This window comes from Indicator indicator, chromosome 8, assembly GCF_027791375.1.
Source record: "Indicator indicator isolate 239-I01 chromosome 8, UM_Iind_1.1, whole genome shotgun sequence".
NCBI lineage: Eukaryota > Metazoa > Chordata > Aves > Piciformes > Indicatoridae > Indicator > Indicator indicator.
In genome coordinates this window covers 5846122-5860499 of record NC_072017.1, presented here as the reverse complement: position 1 = coordinate 5860499, position 14378 = coordinate 5846122, and the positions used below count along the sequence as shown (strand labels likewise).

Here is a 14378-nt window from a genome sequence, read left to right as displayed (position 1 = left end):
TCTCTGGTCCTATACGAGGTCCTATAAAAGGCGCACATCACAGAATTGTCAGGGTTGGAAGGGACCCCAAAGATCACCTAGTTCCAACCCTCCTGCCACAGGCAGGGACACTTCACATTAGATCAGGTTGCTCAGAGCCACATCCACACAGACCTTAAAAACCTCCAGGGATGAGGCTTCCACCACCTCCTATGAAGGCACCTACCTCTTTTCCCAGTGGCTTCTGACTGATTAAGATGGGAGAGGCAAGAGACCTTGTTGTGTTAACTAGGAGTGACTGGCTTGTTTGTATCAATATGTTTTCTGAACAAACTGCTTGTTTGGTAGTGCACTGCTTGATATCTACCCTTCCTGCTCCCTGCAGAAATCCAGCCTTCTCTTTTCTGCCTCATAACATGCTGAAGTTGTGTTGGCAGCCTACAGCAGGAGGTGGGGAATTTAGCAGGGTTTTTTCAGTTAAAGGAGTTGCCAGCATCTGGGTTTGGAAAGAAAAGTCAACAAGCTTGCTGCAATTATGTATCTTTAGTTTTTTTTTAATCCTATTTTTCTGGTTTTCAAACAAAATATAAACAGACTTCTTAAGTTATGTGACTGGAAATGTCTTTGGTTCTTCATTTAGCAAATGATACAACTGTTCATGAGCTGTTACTGAGTTAGGGGCAGATTATAGAATCTTAGAATAGTTTGAGTTGGAGGGGGCCTTAAAGATCTGGGTCCAACCCCTCTGCTGTGGGCAGGGACACCTGATAGACCAGATTGTTCAAGGTCCCATCCAGCCTGGTTTTGAACATTTCCAGGGTTGTTATAGTAGTTGGTTTGGTTGTTTTTTTCCAATGAGAAAGAGCTAAAGGATTTTCTGAGTTGTTTCTGGGTTTTTTTGTCTCTTTTCAGGATAATATCATCTTATTCTTAAGAGGCTGTAAAGAGTTGGGACTTAAAGAATCTCAGCTTTTTGATCCTGGTGATCTGCAAGACACATCCAACAGAGTAACCATCAAGTAAGTACAACAGAAGTTTGTGATTAGCATATGACTACCTCAGATGCATGTGATGCAATAGTAAATATTTAAGGATGAGGGGGAAAAAAAAAGGCTGTAGAACTGTCATTTGTATGAAGCAAATTGGAAGATGAGCTTTGGGAAACCTTTAGCAGTGGCAAGACTACATGGTTCCCTTCAACAGGCTTTCTGTAAGGGCTGTTATTTTTCCCAGAGAGAGAAACCACAGCTCTTTTAAAATACTGTTTTAGTTAAGCAATGAGATTCTGTGGGACTTAGGGGTTTTCCTGAGTCTAAATTGATGGCATTCTTTTTTGTCTGTCCAACTAATAAAATATGTGGGCTGGGGAAAAGGAAAATAATATCATGTCTCTGTTATTTCAGATTAAACTGTTGTGAAGGTGCATTATAGGACGTTCATAGGCCTGTCAGACTCTGCAAGGTGCAGACATGATCACAGGGTGTTTATTTTTTAATAACAGCTATAGATTAGGACATATTTGGGTTGAAGATGTCACTGTGAACTGTGTGGGCTGGAAATGCCAGAGTTTAGCTACTTCACTGAAGCCACATACCTACCACACAATTTACCATGTGCATATTAAGAGGTTCTCCTTCCTCATGGGAAAACCATGGGGTTTAGAAGGTGATTTTATCTTTCTTTCTTTCTTTCTTTCTTTCTTTCTTTCTTTCTTTCTTTCTTTCTTTCTTTCTTTCTTTCTTTCTTTCTTTCTTTCTTTCTTTCTTTCTTTCTTTCTTTCTTTCTTTCTTTCTTTCTTTCTTTCTTTCTTTCTTTCTTTCTTTCTTTCTTTCTTTCTTTTTCTTTCTTTCTTTCTTTCTTTTCTTTCTTTCTTTCTTTCTTTCTTTCTTTCTTTCTTTCTTTTCTTTCTTTCTTTCTTTCTTTCTTTCTTTCTTTCTTTCTTTCTTTCTTTCTTTCTTTCTTTCTTTTTCTTTCTTTCTTTCTTTCTTTTCTTTCTTTCTTTCTTTCTTTCTTTCTTTCTTTCTTTCTTTCTTTCTTTCTTTCTTTCTTTCTTTCTTTCTTTCTCTTTCTTTCTTTCTCTTTCTTTTTCTTTCTTTTCTTTCTTTCTTTCTTTCTCTTTCTTTCTTTCTCTTTCTTTCTTTCTTTCTTTCTTTCTTTCTTTCTTTCTTTCTTTCTTTCTTTCTTTCTCTCTTTCTTTCTCTCTTTCTTTTATCTATCTATCTATCTATCAGTCTATCTATCTATCTATCTATCTATCTATCTATCTATATCTGTATATATATTTAATCCTTTAATCAACAGCTTTTTAGTCATGGTGTGTCCACATCCCTCACTGCAACAGTGCTTAGACTCCAATGCTTTTATTTTCGCTATTTCACCCCACAAAGTGGTTTAAAATGTAGAACAGAAATACCGTTGTGTAAACTGCCACTATAAAAATTACTGATTTGCCTAAAGTCACACAGAACAAGCTTGAATTAAAGTCCATATAGTCATAAACCGAGGTCTTAAGTTGGAACTCTTGTCCCTTTTCAGGGCAGACTTTGTCATCATGGACTAGAGGAACAGAAGCAGTCAAACTGTATTTTTCTCTTGTTTATTTTAGCAGCATTCAGGCTCTCCAAACCCCAAAAGCAAGAGCACCTCACACTTTGATAGAATCAACAAAATGTGTAATTGGTGTTATTTAGAATTTTTCATGACATTTTTGTGACTATCCTGCCTGACATAAAAAAGTTACTGCTCTACAGACAAGCAAACACTGCTGAGTTGATTTAATGGCTTTGTTTCATTTGGCCAAACACATCACTAATGAAATCCTGGTCAGACATGGCCATTTTAGAGAAGTATATGGAAGCAATTTACTACATTTCAGCAGCATTTTATTTTTTTTTCCCTCTGGCAGTGGAAGCTGGGCATGTTTTCATGGTGTTCAAGCACTGTCTGGGAAAATTCAAAGGTTCTGAAAGTTGACTTGGCTGCTTCCCTTGTTTTAAGTGATAACGTCCCACTCTCAGCTCCTTTCTAAGTTTCTGCCTCTAATACGTGGTTCTCCTCACCTGTACATGCCAGCAAGAGAGAATTATGTCAAGTATTTCTTCTAAATCTAGTAATATTTAGAAGAAATACTTGACACTTAGGGATTGGAACTAGATGATCCTCGAGGTCCCTTCCAACCCTAACAATTCTATGATTCTATGAATATTGCAATGGAAGAAGATTCTTCACGATGTCCTGTGACATTGTCCTGTCATCATGACAATGAGCGGCTGGAGAGAGTCACAAAACAAGCCCTCATCTCCTTATAAAACCCTCATCTCCATGTGAAACCTGAGAGAAAGGGTCTTTTCCATAAGAAGCTTGATCTTTTGGGATTGAGGATGATGGAGTACCTTGGAGGAGGCAGGTTGAGAGGCTGGGACTAGCATGGAGCTCCAAGGAGAGCTGTCCAGCACATGAGCAAGTTAAACCAGGAGCAATAGACTCGACAGAGCTGACTTGACCCTCCACCAAATATGCTGCTAGGTAGACATGCACTGTCTCATTGGCATGGATTTTTTTTTCTCCCCATCAACTCTTCAGAGAAAGTAGCTGTGGAAATGAGCCAAATGATTTCCTAGCACTGTCCAAGTTCATACTGAGTGACTGAGTTGAGTATACAAGCCAAGCCCATGACTGTTGTAGAGAAATATGTTCAAGACTGTCTTCTGCTAGCTAGTTCCCAAAGCACAAAGGTGATGTTTTTCTTAGCCCCTTTTTAAAGACTTCTGATTTATTTTTTTTAAAACATGGCAAAAATGGCACTTGTTCTGTGGCAAAGGATGGAAATGAAATTCACACATGACTAAGAAAATTGTATTTTTAACCATTTTTTTCATATACATGTTCATTGAGATATGCATTAGGTCTTTTCTTCTTGGCTCCTTCAGCTTATAAAAGTTATGAGCTAATGCTGTAAAGAATTTCTTTCTGACTTGTTAAACAAGATTCTTTTCTACTGCTATTTTATTAAGGAAAAAAAAAGGACTGTTTTATTTTTCTTAGTATGTGGGCATTGGCAAATAAAATTTTGACTCCAAAAAGATGGTATCAAAAAGTCTTTTTTTGAGCATTGCCTATATTTAGGGTTTTGTTGTTCTCACAGATTTAAATATATTCCATTTTTGTCAGGTAACCTTTAAATCCACTCCAACATTACTGTCATAGTAGAAGGCAATTCCATTCTAAATCAGGAGAAAATCTTTACTGAATCTGAAGTAGCCTTACATATTTTTCAGCACCTAAGTGTGATACACATTTTCTCCATTCCTTTTGTGGTTGTTTTTTTTTAATGGCTTGTTTGCTGAATTTTGAAATACTGTTTCAGTTTGTGCAAACTTTGTCCTTTGTTCTTTCTAACATAAAGCTTCCATCCTTTGAACGTTGGTGAGAAATGAAATTGAGAAGAATGCCAACGACTGCTTGAGTATACATTCAAAAACTAAATATTTTCCCCAGCAGGTTCTGTTGCAAGTTTCAAGATCTTTATTGCTTCCCCCATATATTTGGTTCTTTGTGATGCTTGTTTCCCCAGAAGCACCTACTCCATTTCTCTAATGTTTGGTGATGATTTGGTTAGTCTCCTGTGCATGCATGTTCAGTTGCTTCCAGAATCTATATGAGTTGCATGATTTATCACAGAGAAGAATCTGGCTGTTGGCTTCCTGCAGAACACATTTTAGCAGTGAGAGGACTTTGGTCTTTTTTTTTAAGAGATCAGCAACTCTGTTTAAAGGAAATATTTTTGGCACCATTCTACTTTGCTGTGGGACCATTATAAACACATTTTCTTTTTGTACTTCTAGAATTCTAATTTAATGATTGAAGTAATGGTGACAAAATACTCCCATGTCATGAATAAATGAATGTGTGAACTACATCTTCTTAGCTTTCATGTGTTTCCAGCCAGCAGAAGCATTCTGCAGGCTTTTGTTAGGGAAAATGTGATCTGATGCATACATGCTCTTGGAAAGTGTGGCTGCTTTCTGATTATTTTTTTTTCCCTTCTTTTTTTTTTTTTTTTTTTTTTGTCTGTATGTGTGCACCCAGGAACACTGACTATAGTAGGAAGCTGAAAAATGTAAGTATGTCACTTGGAGTACCTTTTTTTTTTTTTCCCTGTCTGGTTAATCCTGTATTTGACCTGAGCAAGAATTATGTCAGTACAGACTGAGTACAGATGAGTAGTGATGCAAAGTTCTGAGTACAAACCTAACCAGATTCTGCTGAAAATTTAGGTAGAGCTGCTATTGCAAAGCAACCTTAAAACAGAAATAAAACAGGGAATGTTTGCCTCTTCTTGGATAAAGGGCAGATAATGTGGTCTCTGTGCTGTCCATGGTGGTTTTGACTAGGAGCAGGCTGACTCTCCCATGAGCTATGCTCTGTAGCCTTTAATGAATATATAGACATAAAGCACATTTGCACAAAGCATTTAACATGAAGCAAAAGGATCATTAGATCCGGATGTAAAGCTTTACTATCAGCTTTCTTGTTGTTCTTCCAAATAAATGTTGCCCCAGAAAGACTAATTCAAATCAACTTCAACTTCTTGCTAATATAAACTAATGGCAATGGATCCTTTAACTGTTAAGTGGAAAAGTAAACAGCTGAACTTTGCTGGTCTCAGAGCTGCTTGTTCTTCTAAAGCCTAGCAAGCTCTCTGTCCTTAGTCAGCTGTAAACAGCTATAAGTTCAGATTTATGTCTGGCTAACATCCCTATAAACTGCTAGGAAATGCCAGGACCTTACCCTAATAACTTTGTAAGCAGTAATCATGACTGCAGGTAAAAAAACAATAAAAACCACTACCCCATTCCCCCCCCCCCCCCAATTATTTCATCTTGTCTTTCCCATCATCAGAGTAGCATCTTCTGCATCCAGCACACAAAGTTGGAAGGGAGGAGCTCAGCTTGGGTGTTTTAGCACTTTTGTGGGCACTGGTTAACTACCTGTTTACAGATGTGTTATTTTTAATAATAAACTTATTTTAAATATGTTTTCAGAAGTATCCTCTGCAGTGTGCTTGTAGGCAATACACGCTTTCCAGGTGCAGCATCCTGCAACCTCAGCTGGCAGCCAGTCAGAATTGCTTGCAAATGTGACATTATTTGGGGAAAAACAAAACAAAACCAACTAACCAAACAAAAGAAGGTGGATAAACAAAAGAAAAAGAGAGAAAGTGACCAGATGCTAGCAGAAATAAAAATACAACAACCTTCGTCAGAGAATTGAATGGCAAAATGAATTAGACGGTTTCCTGGTTGCAAATTGCAAGTGTTTTCACTTAAGTTGAGAACATGTACTGTAAGAATTTTTTTACACAAAATTGTTGAGTGGTGCTGACTGAAGGAAAAACAGCTCAGATAAAGGTTATTTCAAGACAAAGCAAAAATAAGTATTGGTAAACCACCTCCTTTCCCTTGCATGGCAGTATCAATTTAGATGCAATTTTAAAAACAAGGGGGGAAGTTGCTGAACTTGATGAAACACATTATTCAGTTATTTGATGGCATGTATGTTATCTATAAACTAAAAGGGAAATATCAACTATATTTATAGCTACAAAATATATGCAGTTGATTTTAAACAGAGGATCTGTATGTACATGCTGTATCCTTTTCTGGCAAGGCCTCAGCTGGAGTGTTGTGAGTGATTTTGTTCAGCACACTTAATGATAAATGGGGATGTTACAGCAAGCTGATTGCAAAAGGCTAACTGGGAGTCTAGAATATGAGGAGGAGGCACTGAAGGAACGTGGGTGTAAGTTTTAGGGAAGAAGAGTCTGACATGTCTGTCCCCAACACCCTCTTGGGATTTCTCCTACTCTTGCTTTCTTTAGTTCACTATATAGTAGTGATAATATGGCCCTGTCCCATCCAAATATAAAATATGCAAAATACCATATATCCATTTATTTAACTTCTTTTTTTGAGACAGTGGCAACTGTTAGTTCTTATTGGTGGTACATCTTTTCCACATCAAAATATTTCCTCTTCGTTCTGCATTTGTTAAATACTTTGCAGTGTCACGGAATATGCCAGAATAATGAGCATTAAATGAGAAAAAGCCCTGAGTTCTGAGGTGATGGTTTGGGTATTTTTAACTGAGCTGAACTGCCTTTCATGATCAGTTTCCAGTCCAAAAATTGCCTTTTGTGATCAGTTTCCAGTCCAAAAATTGCCTTTCATGATCAGTTTTCAGTCCAAATTGCTGCCACATAGGTACCATTAAAGACATAGCTTTAAGAGGAGGCATAAATGGGTGCAGAGGACTGTTTGGTTTCCCTGCATGATATAAATACCTGGTTGTGGAGGTGCTGGATTTGACCATCCTGAGCATCATCATTTCTCCTTTTCCAAACACATGCAACAGATCAGACTTCTTTGCTACCTAAAGGACTGAGGGGGTATATAAACATTTGCAAGAGCAACTCTTGGCTTTTTTTTTTTTTCTTCCATGCTACTTTTGAAGTGACTTCTGAGTTCTGGAGAGACATCAAGTCAGAACTTGAATGAAACCACTGACTCTTTCCACTTCAGTCTGATAGAAAAAAAACAGATGCTTGTGGCTTTTGATTAATCTTGGGCTAAGCATTTCTTAGGCTAGCAGAAGCCTGGAAGTAAATATTCCTGTGTCATCTGGTTAATTACATTAAGATGATTAAAAATGGGACTACATTTGCTGTCCTTTAAATAGGCAAACACACATTCCAGAGATTTTATTTATTCCATTGTCTTAACTGTTTTAATTAAAGACCACTAGTATTAGTACTCTAAATTTAGAGGGTTGTTTTCCTATTGGTTTTACAACATTTATTTCTGAGTGTGTTTTCTAGACAGTTTAAAACATCTTGCCTGGTTTTCCTGTTCACTTTTGCTGTTTATTTTCCAGGTAGACATGAACTCTTTCATGTTTCTATGAATATGCCAGGAGTATAATGTGTTAAGTTGCATGTTCTCTAGGACTGTTTAAATTTTCATAGTTACATGATGTATTTATGTTTAACCACTGACAGACACTTCCCTTTCAAGTCTGATTTATAACAAAATCTTGTGCTGCTGTGCAGTTTTGAATAAATGAGAGATGCTGAAGGGATGTAAATTGAGCTAAGTGACTGTGTAGATAGCTTCAATTAATTGTTATTAACTTCTGCAGGTATTAGTCACCATTTATTGGCTAGGAAAAGCAGCAAACAGCTGCACATCATATAGTGGATCAACCCTGAACCTGAAGGAGTTTGAAGGTTTGCTGGCACAAATGAGAAAGGTATCTTTTTGTTCTGTCTTGGGAATGGAAATTTCATTCGAATTATTGCTCCCATAAATAACCTGTTTGTAGCTAAACATGAGAAAAGTGGGGGGCTGGAGTACAAATTACTTAATAAACCCCTGCCTCCTTCAGAAAGATGTTTCTGACTCTACCAAGCCATGAACACAACTTTCTTTGGCATCCAGCTTTTTGATGCAGTATGTCATGTCAAAGAGGGCTTTAGAATTGTCCTATGGCTCTGGCATCTTCGTTTCCATATGTTTTGGTTTGAAAGATTTTCATTCATGAAATACAGTTATGGCTAGAAGAGTTGAGGCTCAAAAGGAAGATGGCAGGACTTGCAGGAGCAGAGATTTTTCTTCTTTAAAACATCCAGTCTCATGGGCAGCTCTTTTGTTTTTGTGTTGCAACATAAAACATCAGACCAAAGTATCTAAAAAAGCTGAAGGATAGGAGGAGGAGATTATGTTTCACCAAGAGCATAGTTATGATGAATCTGTGTTTTGCCAAGCTCAACATTCTGACAGAAATCATATTTGGTGGTTTATAATGAGCTGAGCTCTTGTGGGGAAGGAAGAGTTGTGGTTGCTGTAGGGTGGTTTGGGGATTTTGGATTGAGCACTCCAGCATGCCCTTAACCCCAGGAAGGGTTAGTGTTGATATCCAAGCCTGCATTTACTGGAGGTGGAAGGGGCAGGAGCAGACATGTAAGAAGGTGGCAGCAGCCTGTGCTAGCATTGTATGTGTTGGAGATACTGCCCATGAAAGGCCATGCAGATGTGTTCTTAGCCCACAGAGAGCTTCGTGCCTGCTGCTCCCTCTCCATCTCATGTAGTGGCCAAGTCACCACAGGCAGCAGGATTTGGCAACCATGGGAGACTCTTTGACCTCTGTGCTACTGCATCTGCAACAACTGCAGCTCTTCGTTCTGGGATCTCAGAGGGCCAGCGCTGGATTGCTGCTGGAGAAGAAGTAGTACTTGATTTACTGAGAGTAGTTCCTGCTTCCTAGTCTGACCAAGAGAACAAGGAGGTGGAAATGGAGAGGAAAAGAGAATGTCCTGCTTCTCTGTAGAGGTTTATGTTGGTCTTCATTGGAAATGACCTGTACCAATCGCTCAGGACCTTGCCACTCATGAGTGATGTGATTGAGCCTAAGCAGTAAAGAAATAAAGCTAATACTTGAGTTTTTAACACAGAGCACTGGAACAGGCTCCCCAGAGGGGTTGTGGAGTCTCCTTGTCTGGAGACTTTCAAGACCCATCTGGATGTGTTCTTTTGTGACTTGTGCTAGATTCCATGGTCCTGCTCTGGCAGGGGGGTTGGACTTGATGATCTCCAGAGGTCCCTTCCAACCTCTAACATCCTGTGATCATGTGAAGATGGGAGAAGCTGCAGTCCCCACTCCAAAGAGTCTGAAAGGAAACAAAGATGGTCAAGGGAACTAACAGAGGAAAAACTGCTGCAGTGCAGGTTATTTATACTGCTAGTGCTGCATGGTTATCATGGTTTATTTTTCAATGTTTAATCTCACAGCACGAGGCTTTTATTTTTCCTTACCCATCAAATTAATTATCAGAGCATTTTGGAGGTCTTATCTTGAGCCCTTTTGTGGGATGAAGTAGGCTGGGGCCAAAAGGTGGTGTTCTCCAGAGAGCTGATGATTGTGAAGTTCCTGGCTGGGCTGTGCAGAGGGCCGCAGGTCAAGGACAAAAGCTAAAGGCTGGGACTTGATTTGTTGCAGATGTTGGAGCTGGGAGCAGAGTAGAGATCTCATAAAAGCTGAGAGCTTTTCATGTAAAAAGACAGCACTTTGCTGGCCTGCAAAAGTTTAGGTGATGCTGCTATGAGGGCCACTAGCTACTTATTTTAAGGTCACCTCCCTGCTTCTGTACCCCTGCAGTACTTCCCACTGGCAATTGTGGGTTTGTCTGTTACTGCATTTGAAGAGGATTTGGTTGTAAAATAGAACATGTTAATCATGCTGTGCAACACTCTGATGTTCTTTATAGCTGAGTTCAAGTGATGAAAAGACACTTTATCACATTCTCTACAGGCAATTTTTTCCACAGAATTTAATAATTAAATCAACCATAAATTCAGCCTGGTTTAGTTTTTCTGTTATAAATCCTCTCTGCCCTCCTTTTTTAATAAGCAATTCAAAAGACAGCTCAAATGTGAGTTGTCTCGGACTCATCTTTTTCTAGTTCTCATTCTGAAAGGGCTATTCATTTCTAATTTTATTCTTGCTACTCTGTTTTTAATTTCATTAACTATTTGGGTACGCATTCTTCTTTACTTTTAAGGCTGAAATTTCCCACTGACAGAACTTCCATGGCTTTTTGATTATGTTCAGGGGGTGGAACTTCCTGGAGAAACATGTCTTGTATTTGGCACTCATACTTTTACCAATACTCAGTGACATACTGTGCTTTTAATGTAGTAACATAAAAGGCTTAATGTGCTGGTGTGTGTCATGTTACAGTGTTATCAGTCCTGCAGATAACCACTTTCCCACTGATAACACTTGGGAGATGACGTTTGTTGAAGGCAGGACAAGTACCCGTCTGTGAGGCAGGACTGGGCTGGGAGAGTATCTTTGCCAAGCAGGGGAAGGCTGTAAAGAACATGTTTACAGAAGTCTAGGGTCCCATCCTGGGGCCTGTCTCCTAATTCCTGGTGAGCAGCATGCAAAAATTAACATCAACAGGCCTGTGAAAGCAGGGTCTGCAGAACTCATTAGTTCACCATTGGACTCTTCTCAAACTCTGGGAGATAGTGAATGCAGGATGGGGCTTTTTGCCCGAGTCTAAGTCCCTGTAGCTGCTGAGCGGTTCTGTATCATTCAAATGCAGTAATTTAGGAAAATGGAAGTGTGCCTGAGGATTGAGAATATCTCATTGGTATGAAGGGATTTGGGGATTTGGGGAATTTGGATTTTTAAAAAGATTTTTGGATCGTGTCACAAACGGGATTTTGATAAGACTGTTAGGTTTGGGGTCGGATGTGTGTAACTCATGCAGATTTCAGAGAGGCAGATCCTTGTTGTCTAGTGTTTCTGTCTGTATTTTAGGCCACTGAGCAGAACTGGGGAAGGAGGTTACATAGCATCCAATTCTGACTTTGTTAGATGTATTTTATTTGGGCTTAGAAAATGCTTTCACTTCAGTTTGCAGTGGGGTTACTTAATGACATTACCACAGTTTAGCTTGGCCTTAGGCGACCTTTGCCGCTGCCCTTAATGTGGTATTTTGGCAGAGTCACAGTGAGTGGCACTAATTAAGCCTCCTTCCTGAAAAGTCTGCAGGACATTGGGTCTGATCTCCCTGTCTCCCTTCCAGCCTCCCCCTTTTCAGCACGAAAGCTTTTGTGTGTTAATGCAGGGCTGCCTCCATCACTTCTCCAGCAAACCTGCTTTTAGGTGGAGGTGGCCTGCCAGAGAGTGCCATGATGCTCTTGATTGATCTTCTCATTAGTGATGGGTACCCACTGGTAATGGGGGACACTTTAGCAGTCAGGGACAGTGGGAGCTATGCTCAACATAGCCATTGTGCTACAGTTAGTGGTAAGCAGGGGGTGATTCTTAATTAGGAATTAATATTCAAATGCTTCTGGGAAAAAAAAAAAAAAAAAAGGAAAAAAGAAAATCACATTCCAGCCTCTTTGGGTCACAGAATGTCAGTCTGATCGTGACACCCATATTTCTGACTTTACTTACTGTCAGGAGAAAGAAACACAGATTTATCTTTGAGTAAATGTAGTTATTTTTGCTTTTTCTGAGCCTGTGTGATTGTAATTAATGTTAAGACACCCTCTAAAACAAGGGATTTATTATAATGCAAGGGTGAGGATGGCTTCTATTGACCTTTTCCTCTGCTGGAGTTTCAGTGTTTTAGTATGTGCTGCTTGCACTGGAAAGAATTTATAATCACAGGGCTGTCAAAGACAACCATTGTTCTCCCTGCTCTGAACATGTGGGTCAGCTACAAGTGCTTTCATATCCCCCAGAGCCGGGAGCTGGCAAAGAGTAAAGAGCACAACTGAATTCTTCTGAGGCATCAGGAAAAGCATTTTGCATATTTTTCATTGCTGATTGCTTCAGAAAGACATCCCTCTTTCATAACAGGAATTTCTCTTCAAGGTAGAGGGAGGCTGGGGCACACTGCTTCATTATTTTGCCGAGCTGAAGCAGCAACAACAAATGCTGTCTGCTGGTGTCCCAGCCAGATACAATAGATGGGCAAGGGGAGGGAGGGAAAGCAGCAGGCTTAAACCTGACGCAGGCACGATGTTAAAACTGTAGTTCCTTTGCCGGTGCTATGGACTATGGACGACAAGTCAAGTTTCAGGTTGCTTTCAGTTTTGACCAGTTTATTAACTTGCCTGTTGCAGCTGTTTTTCAATACTAACCTAGTGAGCTGGGTTTCCTCTTAATCAGGACAAAATTGGTCTGTACTGCAAGCTTGCACTTTTGTTCTGAAGGGGAGCCAGGGCAGAAAACAAGAGAAGCCTTTTTTGGGGAGGAGATGTTTAGTATTTGGGAAGATGCTTTGTTGTCTGATGTGGGATGGATCTCGTGAGTATGTCACTGGCTTCTTGATGAAGAGGTACCTGCTGTGCTCCCATGCAGGAAACAGAGGACATCGAGAGCCCGAAGCGCAGCATTCGCGACAGCGGCTACATAGACTGCTGGGACTCGGAACGCAGCGACTCCCTCTCCCCACCTCGCCACGGCAGAGATGATTCCTTTGACAGCCTGGACTCCTTTGGCTCCCGCTCGCAGCAGACACCGTCTCCAGATGTGGTGCTGAGAGGGAGCAGTGATGGTAAGTACCAGTCTCAATGCAGGACACGCAGAGCGTTGGGACATCAGTACCGGTCCTGGAGCAAGCATTGTCATTCAGGAGCTGGACACAGCCTCTGGATAGTGCTAATCCGTTGGGAGAACTTGTCTGTGAATGCTGATTTGTGCTCCCTGAGGGTCTAGATGACTTTGCCAGCAACTTGAAGGCTGTCTCAGTTCGGATAGCGTAGCCTTGGAAAACGAGTGACATCATTGCAGTGTGATTTTATGATGGGAAGTGTGCTTTTCTGGGTGATGGTGTACGGGGACGTTAGGCAGGCTCGTTGAAACTTCTAAACGAGGCTGGAGCAAGAAATGAAAGCGCAGGCACAAGGGAAATACTGAAGTGAATAAAACGTTTGCTAAGGAAATCCTGGACAGATAAACAGAATAGAAATATCTTGGAAATGTCTGCTACGTGTCTGAGTTTTGAAGTCTGCACATTTTACCAAACAGCATATTTTTTTCCCGTGGTATTTAGAAAGTGAGGTAATTTAATAGCTCCCAGCATCAGAGCCGTGGCCATCTTTGTATACCTTTGAGTGAAGACATGCCACTCCAGCCACACAGAAGGGATGCTGCATCTTTGCCTTTTGTGTCTGATTCCCTGAGGTTTCCAGAGGCTTGTAAACACAGTGTGCTGGGTGAGGAAGGATTTGCTAGGGGTAGGTGTGGAGCATGCACTTAGGTTACCTGGCCTGAGCAGGATTCAGGCTCAGAACAAAAGGATGCTCGGTTGAGGCTCCCTCTGCAAGGTTGCTTTCCTGATGAATAGATGATTGAGTCAAACTTCATTGTCAGATGAAGTTATGTTCCACACATGAATCTCTTGCTCCTTAGTAATGTTATTTATTAAAAAAAAAATAGAAGGGCAGAAAGACTTTTTTGGTAGGAACCAGATGTTTATACTGCTTTTGGCAGTGAAAAAGAAACTGGTGCTAATCATTACCGGACACATGAGAGATTTCCTGAGGTGATGGAGAACTTCTTAAAACTGAAGAGCTGGCAGGGAGAGCTGGTATCACAGCTGAATTATGAAAGAGCTGTGGGGAAAGCAGGGCTAAGCTCTGCTCGGCTGGTTTGAGTGGCCTGTGGTGTTGGGGCTGTTGCTAGTTGACCATCCAGAACCAGCTGCTGATTCCTTGAAACAGGATCAGGCCCCCGCAGTCTCCACATCGCAAAACATTTTTCTGCCTTCCCATATGAGGCAAAAGTGTGGTGCTGGCAAAGAGGAGCACCCCACACGT

General features: G+C 40.4%; 1 protein-coding gene across 1 annotated transcript in view; it reads left to right on the top strand.

The window, feature by feature from the left end:
- The window catches only part of LIMCH1 (LIM and calponin homology domains 1), a 203474-nt gene that overhangs the window by 118772 nt on the left and 70324 nt on the right, over nt 1-14378 (top strand). The window contains exons 4-7 of the mRNA XM_054382811.1: nt 892-998; nt 5068-5098; nt 8176-8286; nt 12919-13114. Coding sequence (XP_054238786.1) covers nt 892-998; nt 5068-5098; nt 8176-8286; nt 12919-13114 — 445 coding nt within the window. The remainder of the gene's footprint in view (nt 1-891; nt 999-5067; nt 5099-8175; nt 8287-12918; nt 13115-14378) is intronic.